Source organism: Pogona vitticeps, chromosome 1, assembly GCF_051106095.1.
Source record: "Pogona vitticeps strain Pit_001003342236 chromosome 1, PviZW2.1, whole genome shotgun sequence".
NCBI lineage: Eukaryota > Metazoa > Chordata > Lepidosauria > Squamata > Agamidae > Pogona > Pogona vitticeps.
In genome coordinates, this window is record NC_135783.1 from 204054936 (window position 1) to 204082489 (window position 27554).

Below are 27554 nucleotides of genomic sequence, written 5' to 3' on the forward strand. Positions count from 1 at the left end.
GAATAATAAACATTTGCTAAGGCATTAAATAAAGGAGCCAAAACCTGCTTAAACTGGATTTGTTTTTTTAAGTGAGTCAACACTGCAGTGCTATGAAGGTTCAAACCCTATTGAACCAAGACATTGCGTTTGTCAGTCTGACATTGCTAGGGAGGTTCCAAAGTTAGAAAAGCTGCCCATGCCACCTGGAACTCATGGGAACAAAGGGAGATATAAATGCTATTAATTAATAAATAACTTTAGGTGAATGAAACCATATTAGAATTGGGTGGCAGCAGTCCAAATTGAAAGCGTACGCCACCTAGTTCATCTTTATGTAGAAGTAAACGCAACTTCTGATCAATGGTACTTATTTACTTCCTTTGTAACTGTTTAGCTAAAAATGCCACAATGCTTTTGCTGCTGTGTTTCTGAGTACAGGTATGTTGTTTTGTGCTGTTTTTCTGTTGGTGTTGTTATGCATAATGAAACGGGCTAACAGGGCTGCCTTTATGAAAAAAATTCCTGAGGCCTAAAACAACATAAGTAAAATTACTGCATGTAAATAGCCTGTACATCCAAGAGCCAATGAATATTCAGTTTGTAACTGATATTTAACATTTCCTTCTGTTTCCATGTGTCTGACCAAGTGGACATGTCCATGAAAGCTCACATTAAAATAGAGCATATTTTAAGGGGCCACATGTGTTTGTCTTTTTGGTTTGGTTTCTTTGGATTTTGCTTGATAGATTTACGATAAATGTTGCAGATGACGTATTGTTACAGAACAATTTAACCTGCAAACGAGATAAAGGGGATTTGCGGTTTCCAATCCCTTTGGCGGCTTTTCCCCGTCCAGGCCTTCCTCCGAACTGCCGGCAATTGATAGGGAACCATGGCTTCCTCAGCTTCCCGCTGCCAGCAGAGGGGGCCAAAGGAGAGAGGGCGGAACTCTGCTGCGGGAGTCTGTGTTTCTCTTTGTGCGCCAGGGACCCTTTAAGGCCTGCACAAAGCGGAAGTGTGTGTTTTGGGGGGGTGGAGGGGAGGAGATGCTCGGAAAAAGTGATACGGGTGTAAGATGGCTTTTTAGGTCTGTAGAAATCCCTTGGAGGCATGGCTTTGAGCATGCTTTCAATTTGCAGATTTTATTGGCACCTTGGTGGGTATGGGAATAAAGTATTGTAAGAATAACGTTTTTAGGGACGCATTGAGACACACGTTTAACTGGGGAGCAAGGGCAGGCTACAAGCGAAATAGATCAGGCTGCAGAGGGTTAATGATGCCCTATACTAGGACTGTTGGCTTTGGGGACTCAGCAAGATCATGCCCTCCCCCTTTTATTCCCCCTCCACCCTTTTCCTGACTCTCGCCCCAAATGAAGAAGAGCCCCAAACTTTGTCACAACACGATTGCTTGGCAGGAAAGGCTTAATTTGCAGGGTGTTCATTCAGATTTGGTAAACTACCTAAATGGTAATTCTGAACTCGCCCCCAGCTGGTGGTGAACAAAGGCAAACAAGACTTTACTGTTGTGCCTTTGAGATCTAAAGTACAAATGTAAAAAGCCTGCTCATGTTTAATTTCTTTGTATAGCTTATGATGAACCTCTATCTTCAAACTTAAACGATAAGCATGAAAAAGTTGAAGCTTAAAGAACTTGAAAGTTGTCTTCAGCAAGCTGATGACTTCGAGAATCCAAAACTGCTGCTGGAACAATATCCAACGAGGCCACATATTGCAGGTAAATCTTACTACTGCATTCTTTTCAACCGATACGCAATGTGCGTCTGTCCTGCAAGCTCTCACAAGCCACTTGGAGAAGTTCTTCTCATTTTAAAAGATTATAGTTGTTGATGTATATAATATACTGATGCTGAAGCTGTATAATAAACAGAGCCACATTATTTATATAGTTTGTGATACTGTCACTTTTAAGTATTTAAAAGCTGTAGGTTGAAGATCAGGAAGTTTTCTAGGAACAGCCATGGAAGTCAAGAACTTAAGTGATTTCCCAGAAACAAGTTTACCATTGATAAAGAATATTGAATGAAGATTGGCTAATAATGTTCCATCAGTTTCCCTTCCCCAACTCCCTCTGAAAACCAGGGATCCAAGTTAGTAGAAATGCTGGAAAGTGAAACAGTACATGCTTTTCTAATACAGCTGTTTGGAGTCATAAAAGGGTTTCACACTCCTGGCATAATTCTGATTCATTTGCTTGAGCCAGATTTTTAAATGATCTTGCCCTCCGTTCCTACTAGCATAGGTGGCCTTGCTATGAAATTGATGTCATAGGAGCTGCATGTTTCTTGGGATGTACTCAGGATACTGGCAGTGAAAGGGGCGGGGGAATCAGATAACCTTTATTTCATTTCAGACCTCGAGAACAATTTTGTGTTTGCCCTGATTTGTCACCTGCATTTTTATTTATCCACAGCATGTATGCTTTATACAATTCACAATACCTTTGATGATATTGAAAACAAGATAGTTGCAGATCTTGGATGTGGTTGTGGGGTGCTGAGCATTGGAAGTTCCATGCTGGGAGCAGGGTAAGTGTCTAATACCCATATTCTCTTTGTGGTTTATATGTGCAATATGGGCCACCTTTGAGTTACGTAGTTAGCGTGATATAACTTGAATATCAGTTTCTACAAGTGCCATGACATTTTTATTTAAAACCACATTAGTTATTAATGTAATATGGCTACTTTTTCTGGAAGAAAGTCACTTAAAATAGTTGGAAATTGGTTTTATCACCTAACCAGTTTAATACAGTGCTTTTCCTTTGAAAGACATATGTAACATTGCATCACTCCTAGTATCAAGTCTTCTGTTTCATGTACACTAAGCTAAAGCCACCTTGGGTCCTTTTTAAGGAGAAAGGCGGACAAAAATGTTAAATCAGTGGTTCTTAACCTTGTGTAATCCAGGTGTTCTTGGACTGCAATTCCCAGAAGCCTTCACCACCAGCTATGCTGGTTGGGGCTTCTGGGACTTGCAGTCCAAGAACACCTGGGTTACCCAAGGTTAAGAACCACTGTGTTAAATCAATAAAAGTAGCATGTTTTTAAAAAGTAGTGCAGAGTTATATGTTACTGTGATGGCTGTTTTGTTAAATATTTTCCCCATACAGATTTTGTGTAGGATTTGACATAGATGCTGATGCCTTGGAAGTATTTAACAAGAATGTCGAAGAATTTGAGCTGACAAATATTGACATGGTTCAGTGTGACGTATGTTCTCTGCCTGACAAAAAGCCCCAAAAGTTTGATACAGTTATTATGAATCCTCCCTTTGGGACTAAACACAATAAAGGTTAGTGGTCCTTTCACATCAGAATTCTTCCCAAAGTTATGCCTCTCATAAAATGATGCGCTGTTATTTCAAATGATTAAGACAATTTATGGGGATAGTAAGGGACCTTGAAATGTTCTTAATTCCATCCATCCTGTTAAGAGCTTGAATCCATCTGAATTCACTTAGTCAATTGTTTATTCAAATTTCTCTGCTATGGCTCCTACCACCGGCACAGTTAAAGTTCATTCCAATACAGAAATGGACAATTTTTCACTCTTCAAATATTTGTGGACTGTAGCTCCCATGATCTCATTCATCATTGACTGTGCTGGTTGGAGCTGATGGAAATTACAGTACAGTATTCCCATTCTAAAAGATAGTGTATGTCACCATGGCTGTAATTGTATTATAGATGGGCAACTCTATAGTCAATTATCATCATTTTTAATTTCTAGGCTACACATTTTTGTTGCTCTAGATCAGCAGTTCCCAACTTTGGGTCCCCAAATATTCTTGGACTACAATTCCCAGAAACCTTCATCACTATCTGTATTGGCGAGGACTTCTGGGGTTCATAGTCCAAGAACATCTTATCATCCAAGGTTTGGAACCACTGCCCTAGAGTTATTACTTTCCAAAGAGAGAAATCAAGAGATAAACACAGAGGTCAGGCCAGGAGATGAAAATGGCTTATGTCTTTCACAGATTATGGTAGGTTTTTTTTTAATTGCATTATGCTGCAAATGATGAGCTCATCAACTGAAGCTACCTTAATAACAAATGCCTGACAAACATGTATTATTGGAATGGTTGACTTTAGAGATGGGCATGAACCTTGGTTTGGAGGTTCATGCCAGTGCCACACGTTCCCTTCTTGTCCCACCATGGCCAAAGCTTCACTCACCAGCCAGAGCGCAATCCTCTCCTCCTCCTCTTTGTCTGGTCAGCCACTCGTTGGCAGGAGCACAGACTTGCTTGTCCTGCCTTGTCTGAGTGAGTAATCAGCAAAGGAAGTGGGGCAGGGAAGCCCAGGCTTCTGCCAGGGACTGGCTGAATAGCCAAAGAGAAGGAGGAGAGGAGCATGTGCCGGCTGGTGAGTGGGGGAATCCAGCTGGGAAGAATGCACAGCATATGTGGTGCTGTACTTATGAACTGGCATGAACCGAGGTTTGTGCCAATCTCTAGTTGACTTTTGTTTGTCCTTACTGCAATAAAACTTTGGGGTGAGGGAACAGAGTTTAGGAAGTCCAATATCACTTACATTTCTGCTCTCTGAAAGTACTAACTGTCTTTTCCGGCTCATTATAAATTTTAAGGCAAGGGTTGTTGTGGGTTTTTCGGGCTCTTTGGCCGTGTTCTGAAGGTTGTTCTTCCTAATGTTTCACCAGTCTCTGTGGCCGGCATCTTCAGAGGACAGCACTCTGTGCTCTGGTGTAGTTGGCTTGGGAGTGCAGTATTTATGGCTGTGAGATAGGCTTTTGTCTTTTTCTGTAGATGGGTGATTAGTGTGTCTTGTTGTGGGTGTACAACAAGACCACTCCAAGACTGAACTCTTTTCCAGTCAGTTTACACCCACATCAAATAGTGAGAAAAAACATTTTATTTCCCATTTGTGGAGGATTAAGTCAGTCAACAGGATCAAAACCCTTACCAAGGTTTAAATGTATCACCTACATACTCCCGATCAATACTACTTGTCAGCTATCATACAGTGGCTAAACTGAACTGTTTAAGTAATTTACATTAGAAAAGAAGAGTTACCAAATCACAATTCAGATTACTGTCTTTGTTTGCTGGAAATGTGTTCTGTAGAAGTGGGAAATTCAAATACATTCTCTTTAATTAGAATTTAAAATGTTGAAACCATAGCAGACTGAGACTTTACTTCTAAGTAATTGTCAGAGGTTGCCAAGTTCTTCTGAACATCAGCAGGACAACATTTAAAACCAGTTTCATTATTGTGATGAAACCCCCTGCGACTATGAAGAGATATTTCCCATATGTGAATTACAGCTGTCATAATTAAGTTTACTGAATAAGTGAAAGAGACATAGAATTATAACAAATCTTTATTTTCATAGGCACGGATATGACTTTTCTCAAGACAGCACTGCAAATGGCAAGAACAGCTGTGTATTCCTTACACAAAACATCAACCCGGCAAGTGCGTCACTTAATACGCTTGTGCTTTGCACATTCACCCTAGGGAGCAAGAGTGCTCAGAATACATGAGCCCTGCTCTGGCAGTCTGAATATCGTAACTGAGATATAAGATCACGTTCAGTCATGCTGGAGTTGGCTAAAAGTTCAGGGCTACAGCCTTTGGAATATGATGAAAATGGACATATTTTAAATGTAGGAGTTGGGTAGCATCAACTATTGCTTCAGTTCAAAAGAGGTTAGTTACGCATCTACAGTATTCACAATGCCTGCTAAATACTACTTTTCTCTGCTTAGCATATTCAGAAGAAAGCAGATGAGTGGAAAGTGAAGATGGAAGTCTTAGCAGGTAAGAACTAGCCGTTAATATTTGGGCCAACTTGAAGGCACACAATAGTGTTCCCACGATAAAACTACTAACTTTGCAAAGTGACTAGATGGATGAGCTGCATGAAAATCATAAGATGCTGTGATATAATGAATTGCACTCATTAAAACTAAACAGAACATCTGTTGGTGTTTTTACTCTGAAAATATAAACTGTTTAATACTCAGATTCTTTTTAGGTTGTTGATTTTTAAACTATCAACGTGAAACTGTTTTGAAAGTCATTTTGTGAAAGCTGTGTAGATGTTAGCTTGATTACTTAGCAGTGATAAATCCTAATACGTTTATAAATGGGTGTTGAATTCCTTCAGTACAATAAAACAATGTAGGTTGCTGCTTATCCCAGAAAAACAGACAAATGCTGGCCAGAATCCTATTGGTGTTCACATAAGGTTTATAAAAGTTGCCAAGGCAGTGGGGCTGACATTAGGGTTGACTTAGCATTGAGGAACTGAGTCATTGGGTTTCCCCTAGTTGAGACTAGCGATTGGATTTCAGCCTATGTCTTCAATCCCTTATAGCCTAATATAATTGTCCTCATCTCTTAAAAGGTATTGAAGCTGTGCAAACTTGTCTTCTGATCTTCCATTTTTCTAGCTAACTTGTTTATTTCTTACAATCCTAATGCATCTGGCACTTACCCTAATAACAGAAGACTTGATACCATGAATGTGAATTATATCTTAACCTTTTCTTGGTTTCTTCCTAGAACTGAGATACGACCTACCAGCATCATATAAATTTCACAAAAAGAAATCAGTAAGTATTGATCTACCTCTCATCCAAAACAAAAACATGAATTTGCATCTTAAAAAGCTGAACAACATGCCTGTTAATATGAATTTTAATCAGATATGTACCTGTTCTGTATCATGCAGGAAATATTAAATGATGCTGGGAAGAGAACTAGGGGTTCTGCTATTCTCAAGCTTTTTTTTTAACTTTCTAAGTGAGCAGAAACTTGAAATTATGTTGAAGGGGGATAGTTTATCTTTTTCAACCTCAGGAAGCAATGTTACCATATGCACGTGTTTTTCTCCTGCCCTTCTAAGCACACAATTCCTGAACAGAATGGCAGTGGTGCAAACAAACTCGTAAGCCAGTGGCGGGTGGTTGATACTGCAGTAGATAGGGTTTAAGGATTTCAGTAGTATTTCCTCTGTTTGTGCAAGACACACCCCAGAGCAATTAATAAGTAGTGGAGAACTAGGCATGAGATTCCCTGCCAATTCATGACCTTGAAAGTGTGAGCTCAGGTCAACTGTACTCTGTTGGCTCACATACAAGTAGCGTGAACAACAAAGATTCCCGTGGTGCTTCTTTGGAGGGTGGGATATGACAGGCAGTGAGCAATATTTGAAGGCAGGGGCCTACAGGTACTGGCAGAATGGTGATACAACCTTCCCAGTTCTAGGGAGATAGTTTTGCACACACACACCTTTTAAGTTTGCTGCTATCAACACACATAGCAGAGTTGTAAATAAGCAATTTATTTTGGGTATCAAATCTAGCATTTTCAGAAGAGTGCTATTACGACAACTCCATTGTTTTGGAGTTTACTGTATCAAGAGCATGTATGCATGAATTTTCATCCTAAGAAAGCTAAGGCTGAGTAACTTCAACATTTCCGGAGAAGCAGAGTATTATGCCTCTATTTACTAACAGAAGAAAAGCCGCATGTTGTTTCTCCATAAACAGAGTGAGACGCCTTCTGTTATTATCGTACAAAGAAAAAACATAAAGACATCATTGCAGTTCAAAACCGAACTGTGAACAAGATAACTGTACACAACTGCTCTACTTCCTGCCTAGCCCATTGTTCATCCATAAAACTCACGGTGGTGATACAACAGGAGAGATTCACTGCTCCCCTTTTGTAGCTTAACACAATCGTTCATTGAGTTCTACCACCCAAGAGGCTGGAGCTTATTTGGTATATGCACTATTTCATACACTGTTTGCAGACTGCTGAGTTAAGAGTGGTTCAGTTTGCTGAGCCTTTCCTTTTAGCCCAGCTATAAAACTAATTCTCAAAAAAATGAATGTTCAAATAGGCAAGCATCCCAAGGAAATAATCTCAGAAATGTTCTTCTTTGCATTTGGCAGGTAGACATCGAAGTTGATTTTATCAGATTCTCTTGTGGAAAAAAGATGGATGGAGGAATGATTTAAAACGTCTTTGAAAGAATAAAAAATGCTTTAAAATTCTTGTAGTAGTGGTCCTACTCCTTGTCTCCATCTCCATTCTCCGTTTTCAGCTGTTTGGGGGCAGGCTCTTCTTGCTTTGCATCTTCCAGTGGCCTTTTCTTAGGACTTGCTGGCCCTGCAAGATTTGAGATCTCATTCAATACGATGGTATCGGATATATGCCAGTGGCAACAAAGAAATAGAGCTGAGGTTTTTGTCACAGTCTGCACATTACTCAGTTCCTCAGAACAGGATCAAAGGCTTGTGTTACATTTTGGGGCAGGACAGTTGTTTAGGGGTACCATTACTTTATGTATATAATGATCAGAAAAGCACACTTTGCACTTTGATCTCCAGCTAGGTAGAGCCCCCTGATTTAAAGAAAATACAAGTTTTAAGGGAAAGTTCTGCTGTAGGCCTATGTGGACTGAATGAGCTATACCAGATTTTACTGTTTCTTTAAAATCCTGCTACTGGGATGGCAACTGGAAAACTGAATAAATGGACACTTTCCGAAAAATCCAATCTGAGTGCAGAAGATAGCTTGATATGCTCCTGACTCTAGCATCTAAGGTCTTCTGCTGTTTCATACAGCATGACAACTTTGTCTACTGACTACTAAATATTTCCTTTCCTGTCCATAATAGACCATCACTTTCTTCAAGACAGAAGAGGTCAGGAAGGTCTTAACACAGTCTCCTTTCTTAGTTTCTCCCCTGAACACATTGTAAAAATCAGAATGGTTCAAGCTGTTGCCAGTAGAGCAAAGTTTAGCAATTACTAAGATTTTATGAATGCTTCAGGGTACTCAGGCCACCCCAAGTGGGGAATTAACAGGTATAGGTTTGCTCTTTACCCTAGTCTTCCCTTGGTCTGCTTCAGGAAGCAATGTTTAAAGCCAGAAAAATCTACTGAATATATTTAAAAGATGTCCTAACAGTAATTTCTCAGAACACCAGTACATGCATTAGAAAGCTTGTTCCCCTCCAAAGGCTCACCTGTTGTACCATTGTCTTCACCCTCCTCTTCATCTTCACTCTCAAATTTTGTTTTCTTGCCTTGGAATTTCACTTTTCTATCCTGCGCAGCTTGTGGCCCCTTGCCGCCTTTTCCTTTACCTTTACGGCCTCCTGTTGGATTAAGACATGTAACACCCCCAGATCACCGAGAGTCAGCTTTCACAAGTTATAAGTGCCCCAGGTCTGAAAACACAGGGAGCAATTTCATAAGCGCTGGGAAACCTATCTTTTAGAGAACTGTGCCTTCGGGCAGTACAATTCTGCTTTTTTTTCCCCCCACATAAAAATACTAGGGGCTCGATGGGTGGCTTGGGGAGGGGGAGGCACAGAAATGGCATTAAGAGTCACCTGCAGGAATTATGGTTGCCATTCTTGCACAAATGTGTACAGAAGTGAAACTGCCCAAACCAGAGCCCTAATTAGGAAAAGCAGGCCAATTTTTTTGCCCATGCTCAGTATAACACGTGGCTTTCAAAACAGCTCAAACTGATGCTTAAAACCCAAGGAGTAAGTCACCTTTTCCTTTCTTTTTGTTAAATGATTTTTGCTGCCCGTCCATTATTTTCTTCAATGCCTCTTTTGCTTCATCGCCTTCAAGCACCTCCCAGGTCACATCTTTGTCTCGCAGTTGCAGATTCCCATCATTGGCTTCCTTGGCTTTTTCCAGCACTTCTTTCGCACTGCTCTTGAACAGGATAATTCCCTTTACACAGAAATAAAATTTCAATCAATGCAAGAGTCCCCTGGATCACTTCCGCTTGCCAGCAGCTTCTTGTACATTACATACTGCCCTCCAACTCAATCAACAAAATGTTTACAAAATAATCTGCCATCTGAACAAGAAAAAAAGTACTAAAACTTGCCAGTAAGTCACATTTGATGTGGCACTTAAGACAACATTAGTTGCAATGGGTTAATCAGTTCACATCTGACTTACAGCAAACCTAATAGTGCTTTCAAGGTACGTAAGGTAGAATGGTTTACCACTGAGTTTCTATAGCCAATAACATAATCCAGATGACTCTATAAACTTTCCTCCTGTCCTACTTCGGCTTATTCCTTATTCTAGCATTCACTTGAGATCATGTCCTTCTTAAGGCAGTCCACAAGCAAGGCTTTGCTTTGCTTTCCACTCAAGGCCTATTCCTTATTACAAATAATTCAGCCCTGGATAACATTCTCCATTCCCTTGACAATAGGTACTTGGCTTCAACAAGCTAGCAAGAGGAGTCAACAAGTAGCAGATGTCCCATAAGAAAACAGCCATCCACAAGCTAGGTGGCTAAAAGGCAATGCCACCTATGGAAGAATTATATGCTACTTAAGTTTTGTGTGAAATACTGGTCATGTGGGTAAGCTGTAGTTATAAGACAGGCGAGGGCAAGCCAAAGTCACCTACCACCATCACTGCAATTGTTTTTAAAATCTTAGTTTTTTCCCCTTCCACTAAAGCCCCCTTGTGCTGTCTAAGAGACAATGATCAATTTTTGCCAAGGGCTCACCAGCACTCTTGGCTTCCCCAAATTTGAAGGGGGGGGGAAAGTCAATGGAGGATTCAAGACTTTTTTAGTATTAAAAAAAACACCTTTTGATAAATTTGAGGTGGATGTCAAGGGAACAGCTCTCCAGCCTCTAGGGATGGGTGGATGCATCTGGAAATTTCCCACCCATTTTAAGGCAGATTTGAAACAAGTAATTCTCCAGACATTGTTAGGCTACAACATCTACCTGCATTAACCAGTAATAGGTGAGGTGAGCTATAGTCCTACAATTCTGGAGGACTACATGCTTCCATCCCCGGTTTTAGAAATACTTAACATTTCACTGATTAGTTCATCAATTTATTTCTTATACAGACTAGAAGGGTGAAGCAAAACAATCTTAACGGCTTACTCTAGCATAACAGAACGGCATTTATATTATAAAAGTCACTTGGCTGGGGGTGGGGGGATAAGATTTAAAAGATCCACAATGGGTTGCTCAGCTTTCACTGTGATTTTCTGCAAGTATGTTGAATTAAAAATGCTAATTTTAAAAGACAGCCACAATATAAAGTAGTTCCTTGCCTGAATTCATCAACATTTTGCCAGTTACCAAAACTGTAGGAAAACAATCTGACCTCTTTTGCACCTCGGACAAAGTCTATCCATTTAATTTCACCATGATTGGAAAAAATAGCATGGAGGTCTTCTCGACAGGTCTGATCTTCCAGGTCTCCAGAGAATTTCAGCAACCATCCCTGCTTCTCCTCCAAAGATTTCTTTCATTTATATAAAGAGAGAGAGAGAGAGAGAGATCGAGAGAGAGAGAGAGAGAGAGAGAGAGAGAGAGAGAGGAAAGCTTCTATTAAGACAGGAAAACAGTGACGTGCTGGATGGTTATCAAGGCTTCCGGAAGGAGGATACTCTTGAAGCTCTTCCGTGCTATTGACTGTGAGAAGTAGGGGCAAGCTTTGGGAAAAGGTCTGAGCTAATTGTGAGTTGAGAAGGCTTTGTCATCCAATCTGTTTCTCCTCACAGGCAACCTCTTAAGGCCTTCCCCTCCGTGCAAGAAGAGGGGAAGAAATCAGGGCTAGATTTGCAGCTGCTGTCCTCTTGATGGGGAAAAGTTTTAAAGACAAAAGCCCCATCTAGATGCACAGCCTACACCCCTGATGTGAAACCCCAAGTTCTACATTGTGGAGAATGGGCATACGGCAGTCTTCCGTTTTGTGAACTCTTCTTCCCCCTGCCTCCCAGACCAGGGGAGGGGCAGGATCCATGAGTGTAACTCTCTTCTTTTCCTTCAAGGGATTATGCTCCTCCACTCACTACTGCATCCCCATCCACCAAGTCTGGAAGTAAATAGTTGTAATTTACTAATTATTTTTAATACATTCATTTTTCCCATAATGATGCTACATTATTATTAACTTGTAGACATCCTTCAGTTTCAAGAGACTATAGTAACATGCTCCAAATATAGGGGTCTTGGAACAGCGTCTAGTGTGGCTGAGAAGGCCAATTCGAGAGTGACAATCCCTTCCACACTGAAGACAAATCCAGTCTGTCCCTTGTCCAGCTCCCTGATTTTGCTGGTTTGGGGGCTGCCTCTTTGCCTCAGCCTGCTGAACCAGTGTCTCTTCAAAACGGGAGAGGCCATGCTGCACCGCCTGCCTCCAGGCTGAAGGCTCAGACGGCAAGGTTTCCCATCTGTTGAGGTCCATTCCTAAGGCCTTCAGATCTCGCTTGCAGAAAACCTTGTATTGCAGCTGTGGTCTCCCTCTGGGGCGATTTCCTTGCAGGAATTCTCCATACAGGAGATTTTTGGAATCCAACCATCAGCCATTGTCTCACATTATTGTAACTTAACAATATAACTTAATTCCTTTTACAATGTAACTGTAATATGGGCCATTACTTTTATAGCGGTAACACATAGAAGTATCCACATCAGTGTACTGCTGCCTTGTGCCGTGCCTTCCTGCTGCTAAGTATTGAGGTGACAGAGAGGTAAATGGGAGAGCACCCTATTCTGTACCACAGGCCAGCATCTTCCTGTATTCAGATGGCATTTTATAAGTAACTGAAAACTATTTTAGTTACTTTCAAGAAACTGGAAAGAGCTATTTCTAAAAATTAATCTGTCGCAATAGCTAACTACCTGATGGTCTAAATCCAGGACTTGTAACAGTAACTAATTACTTCTTAAAAGAAATTTTCTAAGCTTTAACTTTATTATTACCATCAGATCAGGGATGCTGGAACTTGAACATCTCCCTAAGAGCCCAACAGAACTTTTTCGACCTCTGGGGGAAAATCACAGCTGGCATTAATCCCAGTATGACCCAGGGGAATATTTGTACCTTCTACAATTCTCCCTTCTTCTGAATATCCTTTAATTTCTTTGCTTCAAACAAGACAGGCAAATTGAATGTCCAAGAAAATCTCTGCGTTTTTCTTTTTATTCAACAGACCGACCCATGCAAGCAGATAATTTTTTTTTATCTATTGAATTCTGTACTGAATATCCAAAAAACTTAATGGTAAATATAAGTAATACTGTATAGGTAACTAACAAAACTTTAAAATGCTCTCACAAAAATGAGTATGATTAATCATCATCATCATCGGTCTCAATTAAGTAAAATCTATAAAAATATCTTAACTGATTATGTAGTTAATAGACTAGAGCAGGGGTAGGCAAAATGTAGCCCTCCAGATGTTGTTGAACTGTAACTTCCATAATTCCTAGCCCATGCAGCCAGTAGTGAGGAGAGTTAGGCCCAGCCCACACGGTAAGGAATGTTGGGATTTGCAGTTCAGCAACATCTGGAGGCCGCACTTTGCCCAGATCTGGACTAGAGTGTAAGCAAGCAATTATAATATTACATCACCATAGAGTAAAAAAAGTCCCCCCACCCTCTCCAGTAGAGCTTTCTCCTCTCGAAACGTGTCCTCCTAGCATTCTTTGTTCCTTGCTCTGGCTATCTTTTCTATCCTTATTTATATACTTATCCTTCCTACGATATACAGTGGGGTCTTGACTTGAGAACTTAATCCGTATTGGAAGGCGGTTGTCAAGTCAAAAAGTCTGCAGGTCAAGTCTCCATTGACCTCCAGTGCATTGAAAACCGATTAATCCCGTAACAGGCCGTTTTTGTTCCATTTTGGTTTTTTTCTGGTCTGTAAGTCAAATCTCAGTCTGCAAGTCAAACCTAAATTTTGCGGCCAGAGAAGTCTGTAACTCAAAAAGTCTGTAAGTCAAGCCGTCTGTAAGTCAAGGGTCCACTGTATAGCAATGGTTTACAACTCCCTTGCACAGTGGTGTGACTGTAATACCACTCCACTTTTAAATAGCACGTTTCACCCTGGAAGTCTTGTAACTTTATGTCAGATGCGTGCATTTTTATTTTAAGCCTTTATGTTCCACTGGTTTGTTTTCACAGAAAATTCCAAAACATGATGTTAATTAAAATCTCAACACAATATAATGTAGTGAATTTTTAAAAACAGAGCAGTACCGTGTCTCAGTCATAGTGATCAAGGTATGTGGTTATCGATCATGAAAAAAAGCAGCCAAACCCACCTCAAACCAAACCTGGCCTCACACTGGAATGTGTCCACACACGGCAACATCACTACAAGTCTCTTGTCCATACCCTCCAGTCACATCACCTTAAATGGAGGCTGTGAGACATCTTTGTATGCAGCGACATCTGAGGGCTCTAGATCAGGATGTAGTGCCCTAACCGTTCAAAGGACTTCATTATACATCAACACAAATATTTTTGGCTCCTTGGCAATAATGTTTCAGGAACATGGTGTCATTATTCTAAATTAAGCATGGTCAAAATTGCTAAAAGCACAACAAGCAAACATGTTGCCTTTGGCCCTGTCTATTGGGCTACCTCCAGTGTCTGTAAGCTTTGCATGTAGATACTTGGGCTGACTCAGCGGAAAGAGTAGTGATCTGGGGATCTTCAGAACTGAAACGTTCCCATTTGTCTTGTTGTTCTTAGGCAGAGGAGAGCAGAGTCACGCTAGAAAAAGCTAACGACCTTCCAAGTCTTTATTTGGCCAGTGTGGTCCTTCTAATTATACAGAGGCATGGGGCAAACAGAAATGTTACCACAGCAGATAACAACACTGTCAAAGAAATTAAGGAGCAGATACCATTTCAGCATCCTCAGCTAGCTTCTGTTTCTCTTCCTTTTCCCTGTCACAAAAAGACAGCATTATCAGACGTGTAAACTATGGCAAACAAACAGATGCAAATTTCAAGCTGCAAGTTTGCTTACTGTTTGGCCCTCGCTTTCGCTTCCAATCTGTTCCGTTTCTTCTCCTCATTCTTCTTTGCAAAGTAATCATCCCTGTATGGAGTGTAATCTAATTAAACAAATCATATTTAGGACTACTATTTAACTGAAAAAAAATATGTGGTCACCCTTAAGATGTCTGGCTGCTCTTTGAAGCAGGCTAATCGTCAACAGTACCCAAGTTTGACTGTGCAATGCAGCAATTAGCAATTAGTCCTGACAGGCAGCTGGTCTTAGACCAAGAAGGGTACTCTGATTAAAACTGGCCATCTGGCTCCCCTGAAGCATGATTAGCCCCCCCGAGTAGACGTTGTCTACAGGGGCGGGGTAAAAATCAAATAAATAAATAAATAAATAAAATGATTAGCCTCTCCCTTCCACAGTGCTGAACCACCCACTCCTTGGACTGGAAATACTTGCTTCTATACAAGGATTCTTACCATGACTGGTACCAAAGGGGAGCAGACAAATAACACCAGACCAATTTTTTGTTATTTGGTGCAATGGTCTGAACAGAGGCGCATCTGAAAGACCCCCCCCCCTTTCTGCCAAGAAACACACAAGCAAAGTCCACTGCAGTCTGATGGCTCTTTTGCCAGGACAAAAGCAGTTTTTGCTTCTAAGAGTGAGTCAATAAGAAAGGGTCCATAGGATACAGAGTTAACCTTGGTCCTGCTGGTTGCAGCCAAACAGAAAAAAGCTGCACGCTGGGAATCAGGTAGAGTAAGTTCTATATATTCATGATAAGAAGGAGTCTAGGGCATCGCCTTATCCAAAAACCTCATCCAACAGACCTGTCTTCCATGGAGCAAACAACAAATGACAAGTTCTGTATTACAGATGATATATCTCTTTCTTTCCTTTATATATTGAATGTAAGCACCACATATATGGCCAGCCTGTGTCTTTCCAGACTTCCAACTCTCCTTAGAAAGCTATTTTGGAATTATCTTTTCTGTCCTTCTGCCAACATTTTCTATCCTGATCTCACTGATGGTGTTTTTATAAATTCTGCCTGTGACTTACTGCTCGGGTTCATCTACCTTACTGAAATTTTACTGATATATTCCACATAACTGATCATCTAACTGTATAACTGCAACTTTTAAAATTCATTATTAATGTAACCATGGAAACATAACCTGCCTCCCCCCTGCAAAAAGTGAAAAAGAGATGTGTGGCAAGAAAACAAAACATATGGGGGGGGAAAGCAAAGCACTTCAGTGACATACAGAAGTTTGTTGTATCAAATGACTAGAGAATTGTTTCTAGATTCAAAATCTCCCCTGAAATTCCGGTCAGGCATGACCACATGAAATATATCACTGAAGTCCCATTTACCTGAACAGCACAAGTAGTTCTGTGTCACTGTACTTTTGGTTTGGAGTCTCAACAAATGCCTTGGCCGTTTCGACACTATCAAATACTGCAAATACTGATCCCTGGGAAAAGAAAAAAGAGGCTTTTATTAGACCAGTGGATTGGTTTTATCAAAAAATTTAAAGCTGAAGACGTTTGGCTTCAAGGAGTTACCTTAAAAGTTTTCTGAAGTGTTCTCCTCATCTGAATGCTTTCTACTTTGCCTTTAGAGTCCATCCACTCTTTGATATCATCTAAGGTTGCATCTAGTGGGAACCCTTTCTGGAAAAAAACAAGAATTTAGATAATTCCCATATTTAGTTTCCTGTTTTACTCACCCAAACACACGCCCCACACCATGGCCACAAAACCTCAAGAAATCTATTGATGATTCTGGGACCTACCATGACCAACTACTGAACAACGTAAGGTAGCTGGAGTAGTTACTACCCCGTTACCAAGGATGCATCTTCAGAGTTCCTGAACAATGAATGGGTACCAAAAACTCATAAGCAAAATTAGCAAATATAGGCTAATATGCACAGTGGCAAAGTTGTGCAATTTGCATTTTTTATATATTATTCACTGTCAATTATTAAAATTTCAATTTCCAAATGACAAGATATGGCATTATGAGAATAATTTTCATTCTTTGTTCTTGAGAACACTGGGTTTCCTGAAAGCCTACTAGGGGTCTTTGATGGAAGGCAGCTTCTCTCCACAAGGAGCAACCAGGATATCCAAGATACCTGGCTTCACATGTACCAACGTATGCTATGCAGGATCACTTGCAAAATGCAAGGGGTCTTGACACATGAAACTTTCATGCAGTACAAGGCTTCCTGTAGATAAATATCTGAAACCCACCGTATTAGAATATCTTATTTTTCACTTACAATATACACAGATCTGCTTTTAACTGCATTCTTATATTGTTCAGTTATTTCAGGTAATGGTTTGCTTGGAGATCTTCGGATTTTAGTCTTGTCCTCGCTAACTTCCATAAGCTCACTCTTTGATTTTTTTAATGCCCCCACTATTACATCAAAGTCTGTTGTAAGACGATTTAACCTACAAAAGATAGGATGAAAGAGATTATTTGTTGTTTAAATCAGTTATATTACATTGCCCCCCCCAAACATAACTGATTTAAAGTACTGATAGAACGCAATACAAATATATCATGTGAAGTCGTCTCCGTTTCTTAAAGCTGAAGTCATGATCCATGAAACAATGGCTTGGATCACCAGTTAAATCAATTTAAATCAATCTGCAGAACCAAAGTGTCCTGACTCCTCCTCTTTTCTGCAGCCAACAGCCTATCCTCAATTGAGCAGATCTCCTTCCCCCCAGTAGCCCTTTGTGACCCATTCCCTCAAAAATGAGCGCCCCTGCAAAAAATAAAAATTCCAGAGGGATTTAGTCCATCACTCCACCCACTGCATCACACTGGGGAACCCTTCTATACTGGCTAGTATAGAAGGACAAAATATAGACAAACAGGTTTTAGTCAGTATAGCTACCAATAAGTATGCATGCTTGGTCAGTAAATAATTATAACCTTGAGTGAAGTCAACCTTTTTGGGGGTGCTGATTCCACACAAGTATGTTAGAACACAGATATACTGTAACACTGAACAAGCTGTCATTTCCACTCCTATGAAACTGCACAAGCATCCATAGATTTACCTGTTGAATTTGATTATTGTTTCTAAAGTTACCCATCCATCATCCAATTTGATCTTCTCCTGAAGAAACTTGTCTTGTGGTAAATTGTGATCGCCAAAATAGTACTATAACACAAGTTAGAATAACAGATATTAGAAGCAAAACGATGACTGGCAAATGCTTTATAATTTCCCTCACATACCACCGCAATCATTATAAAACTATTTATTGGAAATGTACCTGCACTGATTTGAAGTGCATCTTGTACCCCTAGTAAAAAAATCCCTAAATTTTTGTTGAACATTTTAAATGTCTAACAAAGTAATTTCCCAACACTACTTAATGATGTTCTATTAAATGTTTTCACTCTGTTTATAGAAAGATCCCTTCAGCAAGGACACATCTGCTTTCTGATTACAGAGAAGAAAAAAAACAATCCACTTTGAAAATAACCTTCAACCTTAAAAGGGGTTGAAGCAAGTGAAGCCCTTATCAGCTAGTAAATAGAATCTCACACCAATTGAAACGTGCCAGCATGAAGGAATCCCAGTTGTAAATATTAAAAAAAATGTAACCATCAGATTTATAGTCTTCCCAAAATCATTATCCTCTAGATATATTAGATTACAAATTTCATAATCCAGACAACAGGGGATTATAGTCTTAACACATCTGGAAGGCAATAAATTGGAGAAAGCTGGCCTCAGCACTGTACATTAATCCTATGCATTCCAAGAGTCGCCGTACCTCAATCTGCTGACAGATCTTCTTTTCCAAATCAGACATATTTTCACTCTCTCCATTTTCAGCCATTTTTTATCACCTGTAATCAAAGCAACATTTATCCTCACAATGAGTTTATCGAAACCATATTTTCAACCACTGGTAGCATGACTTTTTTAGAAGTACAGTACAGTACATATATTCATTTAGAAAACATGTATCTCATCCTTTCAATACATTTACGTTATCCAATTAATCCTATTTAAGAAGCACTGAAATAGGAACTGCCTCAGCAGACAACCTGTTCTAAAATTAGAGTCTAGCACACCAAAATATCTAGCCAGCACGAGAACACTAGATCGAAAAAGAAAACACAAATCAAGACAGAGTGAGAGAGGATGCCATGCCGCTCTTTCATGCTGTGTCACTGCACCATTTTACTGTAACACTGAGAAGGGTCTTCTCTCTTGCCCTGACCAATTAAACCACAGCCACAGATGGAAGACAGAACAGGTCCCTCCGAAAGGTATTAAGCAAGCAGGCACGCCAATGAAAAAGAAGGTCCTTGGAAGTATTATCCGTTTGTATGGCAAGACTACAATGTAGACCAGTGGTCCCCAACCGTGGGCCTCCAGATGTTCTTATACTACAACTCCCAGAAGCCTTCACCATAACCACTGATGGCCAGGATTTCTGGGAGTTGAAGTCCAAGAACATCTGGAGGCCCAAGTTTGAGGACCACTGATGTAGACAACGGAAAGCCAGTCCTGTGACAGCACAGCTTCTACCACCACTCTCTTTTAAAACAACGATTGGGACAGTAGTCCTCCAGAGTTTGGAGCCCGGTTTGAATCAACTCCACCAGCTAATGTCAGGGCGAGGGCAGAAGATGTAGTCCAGCAGCATCCAGACAGCCAAAGGCTTTCTCTCCTTACTCTAGAAGCTGCTCTTTTGTAACTAGGATACCCTATTTTTTTTCCTAGTCGTCTTTGAGATCGTTCTCTACCAAGTGAGCCGATTTCAATAACTCTGCCCTACACACAGATCTGTGAAAGCTCTTTCCAAACTAGGTAAAAAATCCTGGAGTCATCGGTAGCACAGTGGGCTGACTGTTTGGTTTCAGTTGTGCTGGATCTGTGAGCGTGCGCCCCACTCTTTGCTTCAGCCACCTGTTGACTCCTGAAGGGCCATGGGCTGTTGCCCTACTGGCTGAGCCACTGCCTTTCCAATGACTGGCACTGCAATTCAAAGCCTGGGGCCTTCTCCTGAAATCAAAAGGGCTGCGAGGCCTGTTGTGATGTCCTACACCCATTTTTTTCAATGTGAAAAGAGTGCTGCTTTTTAACTCGGCCTTGCTCAGTCCAAAGCACCGCTTGACTCTACAGATCCTTAAACATCCATGACTAACCGAGATAGGTAGCCTAAAAGTTGGGCTCTGTAATGACCTTTGCGGTGAAAAAAGGACCACCTTTGTGAGATTCCTTGGCACTTATTAGAGAGGACTGACTTTGTTCGACTATGAGAAGGAGAAATGGGGAATACTGAAAATCATACATAAATACCAACCATGCTTTCTTCCCAGAAAACTAGGATTCACAGTCTACCTAAATATGATCCTGTCTTTGATCCATATAAAAGGCCAGGAGAAATCAGAAGTACTAGTTTCCCTCTTTCTGTAGGACAAATAAGAGAATGAACCACCAGACCAACCCGATGCAGGTAGCTATGAATAACTTTCAGAATTAAAATACTGTATTTGTGGGTAGTAACGCGCTATTAGAATAGACTAATTTCTTTGAAGCAGGTGGGTAGAGGAAGTTTAAAACAGACCATATTATGCAAAAAGGCTTCACTTACATTTCTTTACTAGTTTTTGATTTTTACTGAATGTATTACATTTCCTATTTTTTAAAAAAACTTTATTACTTTTGATCTTGCATCGGATATCATTTCATTCTTTCTTCAATTCCCCATCTCACCACATTTTTTTTACTACTTTACAGCTTCTGTGGTCCTGTTTAGAGATAACCTCTTATTAAACACTTTATTAAATACCTTCACTTTCTCAGTTATTCCCTTTTAATCATATGCCTATGTATTTACAGGTTTTTCCTTTATGCAGTCATTTAATCCAATTTTTGTTTTCTTTATTATTTTCCTTATGTTTAATTCCTCTTACAGCCCTGTGTGTCTAGTTACTGTTTCAGTTTTACCCACTAGTGAGTTATTTTTAACCCAGACTTTTTATCTTCTCTTATTACCCTGCTATCCTACGAATGATCCCCAAACAGCCTGACCTTTGCCATGAACAGGAAGGAAAGTGGTCAGATTAACTTTAGATAATTCTTACTGAAAATTTCATGGCACTTAAGACTGGTGTCTGCCGTGAAGACATGCCCTTTGGTTATACTACACAGAACATCCCCAAGGAGAGGTGGTCTTGTCCTCTGGGGAAACATCTTCTGAAGAAGAGGAGGAAATATTAGAACTCAGAAATATCCAAGAACTACATAAGATGATTTACAACTAATTGTATAACCACTCCCCAGAAAGACGCCTGTGTGGGATTTCTGACAGCTTATAATTTTTATCCCAAATAAGCAAACTCCATGCAAAAACATGGGATACACCCAAATTTATCTATATCATGACTTGGTAGATACAGCTCTTCAGGCAGCGAAGCCTCCAATCTGTTTTTAGAAGGGAGACAGTAATTTTTCAGTTGGGATCAAAACATAATAATTAACTGCATGCTGTCCAGTCAATTGTGATTTATGGCAACCCTTTCCAGGGTTTTCTAGGCAGAGAAAACACAGAAGTAGTTCACCATTCCCTTCTAGGGCAGGCATTATTTGGGTTATAACCTTTTAGCTTTTTTAAAGTGAAAAAAAAAACTGTGATCTTGCTGGTATCACTAATGAGAAGCAAATGCAAATAAATCCTGCACACTTGAAACTTTGGTCACAAATGCAGGAAGTGAAGTGTTACTCCTATGATGGCATTCAGTTGCTATATTTTTGTAAGAGACCTTACTGTGGGCAGGGGGCGAATTCTAGCAAGGTCATCATGACCTTGCTCATCTGCCTATGTAATATATATCACAATTTCTCAGCAATATGCTTCTGCATTTTGCACAGGCAAGGGTTACCTTGGTTTTTCAAAGTTATTTGCTAATCTATATCTCAAATAACAGCTTGGCTCTTGAAGTCAGTCACCAAAGCCAGTTTCTGAACACCAGAATGGAAATCTGATAGAAAGGCTACCCTTTTTAGTGTGAGCAGGGCAATCCCTACATACTGTAAGTACAGTAATTGAACACAAATCTGATGTCAGCAATTGCAGTGTTTGAAAACTGGTGGGGAAACACTTCAGTCTCTCAGGCCAACGTCTTCCACACTTCCAGATTCCATTACAAAATCTACTGTCTACTGCCAAGCCCTTAGATATAATCACATCTGCTCGGACCCACAAGGTAAGGACTCCAAACTCAAGGATGTACAAACAGAATTTCTCAGAGCAAAATGCACATCCAATACAATTAAAGAACAAATTAACTGGGCAAGATGAACACCCAGAACCAACCTACTTCAAGACAGATCCAGAAGAGAAAATGACAGAACGCTGCTAGTTGTCACCTCCAGCCCTTAACTGAGACCACTCACGTGCATCATAAATCATCTCCAAACCATCTTTGACAAGAACACTTCACTTTTTTTATTTTTATTTTTTTTAAATTATTTTAATAAAAAAAAATACAAAATACACCTTCTACTACAGAAAAGAAAAACTATAAAATACAAAACAAAACAGTGCACCCATCACCCTCAGGACTAGCATTACACTTCATTCCATCCATTTTCCTTCCAAAATTTCATTGTTTCTTCACTCGGTGTAAACCCCCTCCCTCTCCAAAATACATGTTCTAAAAATACATTCCATATTTTCTTAAAGTCATTATTTTTCGTTTGGCCCCTACTTATTTTCATATCACATGTCAGTTTATCATTAATTGCCATGTCCCACAATTCTCTATACCATTCCTCCAGGTTAAATTGATTTTCATTTCTCCAATTCCTTGCCATAATTATCCTTGCTGCCGTAATCATTATTACTATTAAATCCTTATTTTCATTCGCCAATTGATCTTTACTCATATTCAATAAAGCTGTTGTTGGGGACATTGGAATATTCAATCCAATTATTTCAGATATTTCTTTAAATATTACTTTCCATTCTTTCTTTCTTTTTTCACATAGCCATCACATATGTAAATACGTCCCCTTCTCTTCACTTTCCTAATGTTTTTGGTGACAGTCCTATTCTTCCTTGCAGACAAACACCCTCCCCGCCCACCTTGAGGAACAACTGTGACACTGACACAGAGATGGGAACTAAATTATGTTGCAAACCCAGATGCCAGCTCTGTCCTTACATCTACTTTAGCAACACAATTACAGACCTCCAACAATGACACACACATCATTAGTTCACTTGTTCCTCTGCTAATGTGTGATCTATGCCAGTGGTTCTTAACCTTTGTTACTCGGATGTTTTTGAACTGCAACTCCCAGAAACCCCAGCCAGCACAGTTGGTGGTGAAGGCAGTTGGTGGGAGTTGCAGTCCAAAACTCCTGAGTAACCCAAGGTTAAGAACCAGTGATCTATGCCATCCTTTGCCAACAATGCCCTTCTGCACTTTGACATAGGACAAACAGGGCACTCTCTGTGCAAAAGAATCAACAGATCTAAATCTGACATCAGGAATCTCAATTAAAAAAAACACAAAACCCTGTTTCAGAACATTTTAATCTACCTGAAAACTCTTTGAATGACTTGCAAGTCACTGTTCGGGGGGGGGGGCAGAATCAAGAGAAAGGGCTGAGAAGGTATATCCTGATGCTGGAGACCTACTTAAAAGGAATGAATCTCAGTCAAGGGTTCTTAAGGCATTGCCAAGTGTGGAACACTACATTTATTCACACATTCTATCACTTTATTTATTTATTTATTTATTTACTTATTTATTTATTTAATTTATATGCCGCCCACACTACCCAAAGGTCTCTGGGCGGCTTACAGCATTTAAAATACAATAAAGTTATGTAGCAATTAAAATACAATTAAAATATATACAAAATTGCCATCGGACCCACTTGTGTCACCTATGCTATTGTTCCCTTGTAGACTGATAGTTAATATCCCAACAGCCTATTCCTTTACCAATGAACCACTGACTTTAAAAGTAGCCACTGTGAAGCAAAGGAACTTCAGAAGATTAGTGAGAGAAAGACTGCTGCGTTATTATACCTTAGGAAATTTCAGTCCTGCAGGAGAGGTGTGAATCTGACAATGGTTTCCTATAATGCTACATGTGCAGCATGTAGAGTCAGAATATCTATGTTTCAGCAACAATGCTGTGAATGGTAGGTGCTAATAATGTTGTATGCAATATCAATGCTTTCTGCAACAAAGTCCCCTATACAGTAACCTTAAGCTTACAGTCCTATTCTGGCTATGGGCTCTTTTTCCTCCCCAGAAATTCTGAAAACATTTCATGCCTCCAATAAAGTGAGGTGTAGTCTATAAAAATCCAGACCACCATGAAGTTTTCTAATCGTTTACATGGCATAGACTGCAAATGCCCGAAACAGCAGATAGCAGTGAACCCTATATATACAACATACGAGGAGGTGGGACAAAGACCACAAGGCCTGTCCCTTTGTATGTAGGGCTTTAGTAAACCGTGGACAACTGAAACTGCAGATACAGTACGGATCCTACTGTACTGTTGCGGGCTATCTTTTTTCCAATGCAAAGTATTTGGGGGCCACATACTTTTTAATGGACAATCAAGAGCTACTAACTTTACAAGAGACCTGCTTTTTATTGGTCAATAAAATGGAATGATCCAGCTGCCTGCATTTTGGACTCTACTTACACAGGTTCTAGCTGTGGGGACTGTCATGACAAGCTCCTGCATTTCCAAATTTAGCCCTCTCCCACTTGGACGCACACAGATGCTGTCCCAACTCTTCCTCCTCCTCACTGATGCTCACCACAAACATGTGCTTAACTTCTAGACGGGCACAGAGGTACCTTCTTACTCACATCCCACGGTGATTAAAGTCCTATATACCGTACTTTCAGCCTTATTCCCTGAACAGGGGTTGTGTTGAGCCCACACTTTTCTTCTAGTTCTCACCGAGAAAGTAAGCCCCCATCAAGTCTGCACAAGTCTGTTAGCTCGCGTAATAGCATGCATGCTACTCTGTAGGAGCCAAGGAGACTCCTGCACACAGTAAACTGCCACAAGCAGAGAGAAGGCTAGGAAATATGCTTCCATCTTGGTATCTAGATTCCCACATACAGTATAAGGATCTGTTTGTATGGGGAAGCATTTAATCAGGGGAAGGGGGGCTGACACACAGTCTTAAATGACACTGCCTAAATCCAGGATTACCACCTCAGTGAAGACTACACTGAAGATCCTGGCTTATACAAAGGAACCTCATGAGCCATCAAAGCTGAGCAGACACAAAGCACATGTTTGGATGAGGCTTGTGCCCACTTTGTAAGGTGTAGTCCTCCCTGAGGAAGCAAATGAACCCCGAGTACACTTAAAATTGCAGGCTAGGTACCTTCACATGATCAAATGCTCCCCATACGCATACAGACTCTTTCTGGATGTGTAGAGAAAGACATGGGACCAGGTCAACATGGCTCATGCCAATTAATCTGCTTGCCTGCTACCCCCATTCCCCCACAATCTACGAATGTTCTGAATGGGTAAAAACCTATACTTACAGAGATCATAATTATATCATCCTCCCCCAAAAAAGCTTCATGGTCCTGCTTTAGAATCAGATTCCTTGATGCTGAGGAGAGGTTTAGTAGCAACTACACATGCAAGCAAGAGGAAATAACAGCCAGAACCAAATACTTCCAACTACTGTATTAGTAAAGTGGCCAATTGATGAAAGCTCTCCTATACTATGACACTCTGAAATACATCAGAGCCTTGAGCTCACAGAAGAACAGCTAGGATATGAATGTGCCCTAAAAATACCTAAAGGACCATGTATTTCCCCACATCTTTTTTGGATTGTTCCCTCCCCCGTGATACCTGCTTGAGGAAAAGTCCATAAATAGGCAAGGGGAACATACAGACTTTTATCTGTTATATTATCTATTAGTTACATTCATATCCTGGTTTCCCTTCCCTGAGGCTCAAGAAACTGGACGTGGCTCTCATCCTCCCTGCCATGCCCCCATATTTTCTCAATAATCCTGTGTGGTAGGCCAGCCAAATGGCCCAGGGTCACCCTGGGGGAGTTTTGTGGCTCTTGAGAGTCCCCTGGACTGCAAGGGAGAACAAACCTATCCATTCTAAAGGAAATCAACCCTGAGTGCTCACTGGAAGGGCAGATCCTGAAGCTGAGGCTCCAATACTTTGGTCATCTCATGAGAAGAGAAGACTCCTTGGAAAAGAGCTTGATGTTGGGAAAGTGTGAAGGCAAGAGGAGAAGGGGGACGACAGAGGATGAGATGGTTGGAAAGTGTCATCAAAGCGACCAACATGAATCTGACCCAACCCCGGGAGGCAGTGGAAGACAGGAGGGCCTGGCCTGCTCTGGTCCATGGGGTCAGGAAGAGTCGGACACGACTAAACGACTAAACGAACGAACGAGAAGCTAGAATCTGGACCTCACAGAGCTCTTGAACCACAACACCCCCATTCACTTCCCACCAGAGGTCGCTGGACGCCATCTCTCCCCTCAGGCCTCTCAACGCAGCGAAAGGCTTGGGATCACAGTCACAGCACTGCAGTGCCGTGAAAGCAACACGCCGCCCATTTCCCGGTGGCCGGTCTCTCCCACATGCTGGTTTATGGCCGCCCCGGTGAGAAAACCCGGGCCGCTCAACCGCAGGGTGTTCGGCATTTGAACTTTTTACAAGTCCTTATGCCGCCCACCCCCACCCTGGACCGGCCATTTTAGACGCTGCTGTCACGCATAAACAGCTCTGTCCTCAGGCCGAGAAGGGGCACGGCTGCGAAACCGGACCCTGAAATCACAGAGATGAGACATAAAGTGGAACTCCCACGATTAACACCAAGCCAGGCCGCTGCCAAGTTGCAGCTCCGGGAAGCAGGACCTCCCTTTGACGGGAAGCCGGGCAGAAAAGAGGGCCAGGAGGATCCTGCCTGCTGCCCGCCATGCGGGGGATGGATGGAGACGGAAGGAGGGAAGGAAGGATCTCCACCGGGATCCCCAGCATCTACCAGCCCCTCTCGGACCGAGGCCTCTCGGCGGCCATTCACACGTTGCCTCCACGTGGTTTCGACTGCCTTTCGGGGCGCCCAGCCACGCCGCCCTCCTTCCCCTCCGCCCGCCTCCCCCCAAAGGCGAAACGGCAGCCCGCGATTTCCCCCACCCCACCCCGTTCCCACTCCAGAAAGTGTGCCGACCCCCCCCCAAAAAAAAACCCTCCCAGGAGGCCCGAATCAGCTCCCTGTCACCGGGCGTCCTCCTCCAGCACTCCCCGCTCCAGGCCTTGGGCAACCCGCCGCCCTCCTTCCTTCCTCGCCCCAAATGGATGCAGGCGGTAGAGAGCCGTCACGGCGGGTGCTGCGCGGGTTCAAGGCGTACCTTCCCTCCCCGAGGGGAGAGGAGGCCCGGCTGGGGAGCCCGAGAGCCGCCCCCAGACCGGCGCCCGCACGTGGCGGGAAAGGAGCCAGGCGCCCGCCGCGATCGCTTCCCCCCCCCCCCACCCAGGCGCGCCCCCCTCCGCAAAGGGGGGGGGGGCCGTGAGCCCGAGATCCGCGGCGCCCACCTTTCTCCCGAGCGGAACGAGGAGAGTGGCGGCTTTCTTCCCTCGGCGCTTCTCCCTCCTGCAGGCCGCTCCGGCTCGCCTCCCCTTCCGCGCCGCTTTCCGCTCGCCGGGCAGGCAGGCAGGCAGGCCCAGCAGCCAGTGCGG

General features: G+C 41.7%; 2 protein-coding genes across 7 annotated transcripts; one reads left to right on the forward strand and one right to left on the reverse strand.

Moving 5' to 3' along the window:
* The first annotated feature begins 950 nt into the window (after positions 1–950).
* METTL5 (methyltransferase 5, N6-adenosine) lies at positions 951–8032 on the forward strand. 5 transcript variants are annotated; one of them, XM_020789411.3, is made up of 8 exons: positions 951–1069; positions 1572–1719; positions 2416–2530; positions 3115–3296; positions 5360–5442; positions 5736–5787; positions 6535–6584; positions 7932–8032. In XM_020789411.3, the coding sequence occupies exons 2-8, from the start codon at positions 1611–1613 to the stop codon at positions 7995–7997; spliced, it is 657 nt and encodes a 218-aa protein (XP_020645070.3). In that variant the 5' UTR covers positions 951–1069; positions 1572–1610; the 3' UTR covers positions 7998–8032. The 5 variants fall into 5 exon arrangements, with proteins under 5 accessions (XP_020645070.3, XP_078250580.1, XP_072837770.2 ...); XM_072981669.2 differs by having other exon boundaries at positions 969–1138; XM_078394464.1 differs by having other exon boundaries at positions 988–1451.
* On the reverse strand, positions 5330–27549 carry SSB (small RNA binding exonuclease protection factor La). 2 transcript variants are annotated; one of them, XM_072981643.2, is made up of 12 exons: positions 27411–27549; positions 18603–18678; positions 17877–17980; positions 17084–17258; positions 16362–16469; positions 16170–16270; positions 14811–14882; positions 14686–14728; positions 11151–11291; positions 9548–9734; positions 9011–9142; positions 5330–8148 (listed from the first exon to the last, which is right to left on the reverse strand). In XM_072981643.2, exons 2-12 carry the CDS (start codon positions 18666–18668, stop codon positions 8048–8050), a joined length of 1230 nt encoding a protein of 409 aa, XP_072837744.2. In that variant the 5' UTR covers positions 18669–18678; positions 27411–27549; the 3' UTR covers positions 5330–8047. The 2 variants fall into 2 exon arrangements, with proteins under 2 accessions (XP_072837744.2, XP_078250558.1); XM_078394432.1 differs by lacking the exon at positions 27411–27549 and adding an exon at positions 27227–27276.
* Between the last annotated feature and the right edge of the window lie 5 nt (positions 27550–27554).

Coding starts and splice junctions, on each gene's coding strand:
- METTL5 (XM_078394454.1), top strand. CDS start 1,611: ATGAAAAAGTTGAAGCTTAAAGAACTTGAAAGTTGTCTTCAGCAAGCT. Junction 1,720..2,415: donor AACGAGGCCACATATTGCAG/GTAAATCTTACT, acceptor ATTTATCCACAG/CATGTATGCTTTATACAATT. Junction 2,531..3,114: donor AGTTCCATGCTGGGAGCAGG/GTAAGTGTCTAA, acceptor TTCCCCATACAG/ATTTTGTGTAGGATTTGACA.
- SSB (XM_072981643.2), bottom strand. CDS start 18,668: ATGGCTGAAAATGGAGAGAGTGAAAATATGTCTGATTTGGAAAAGAAG. Junction 17,259..17,876: donor ACAATAATCAAATTCAACAG/GTAAATCTATGG, acceptor TATCTTTTGTAG/GTTAAATCGTCTTACAACAG. Junction 11,292..14,685: donor TAGCTGAGGATGCTGAAATG/GTATCTGCTCCT, acceptor TATAAATGAAAG/AAATCTTTGGAGGAGAAGCA.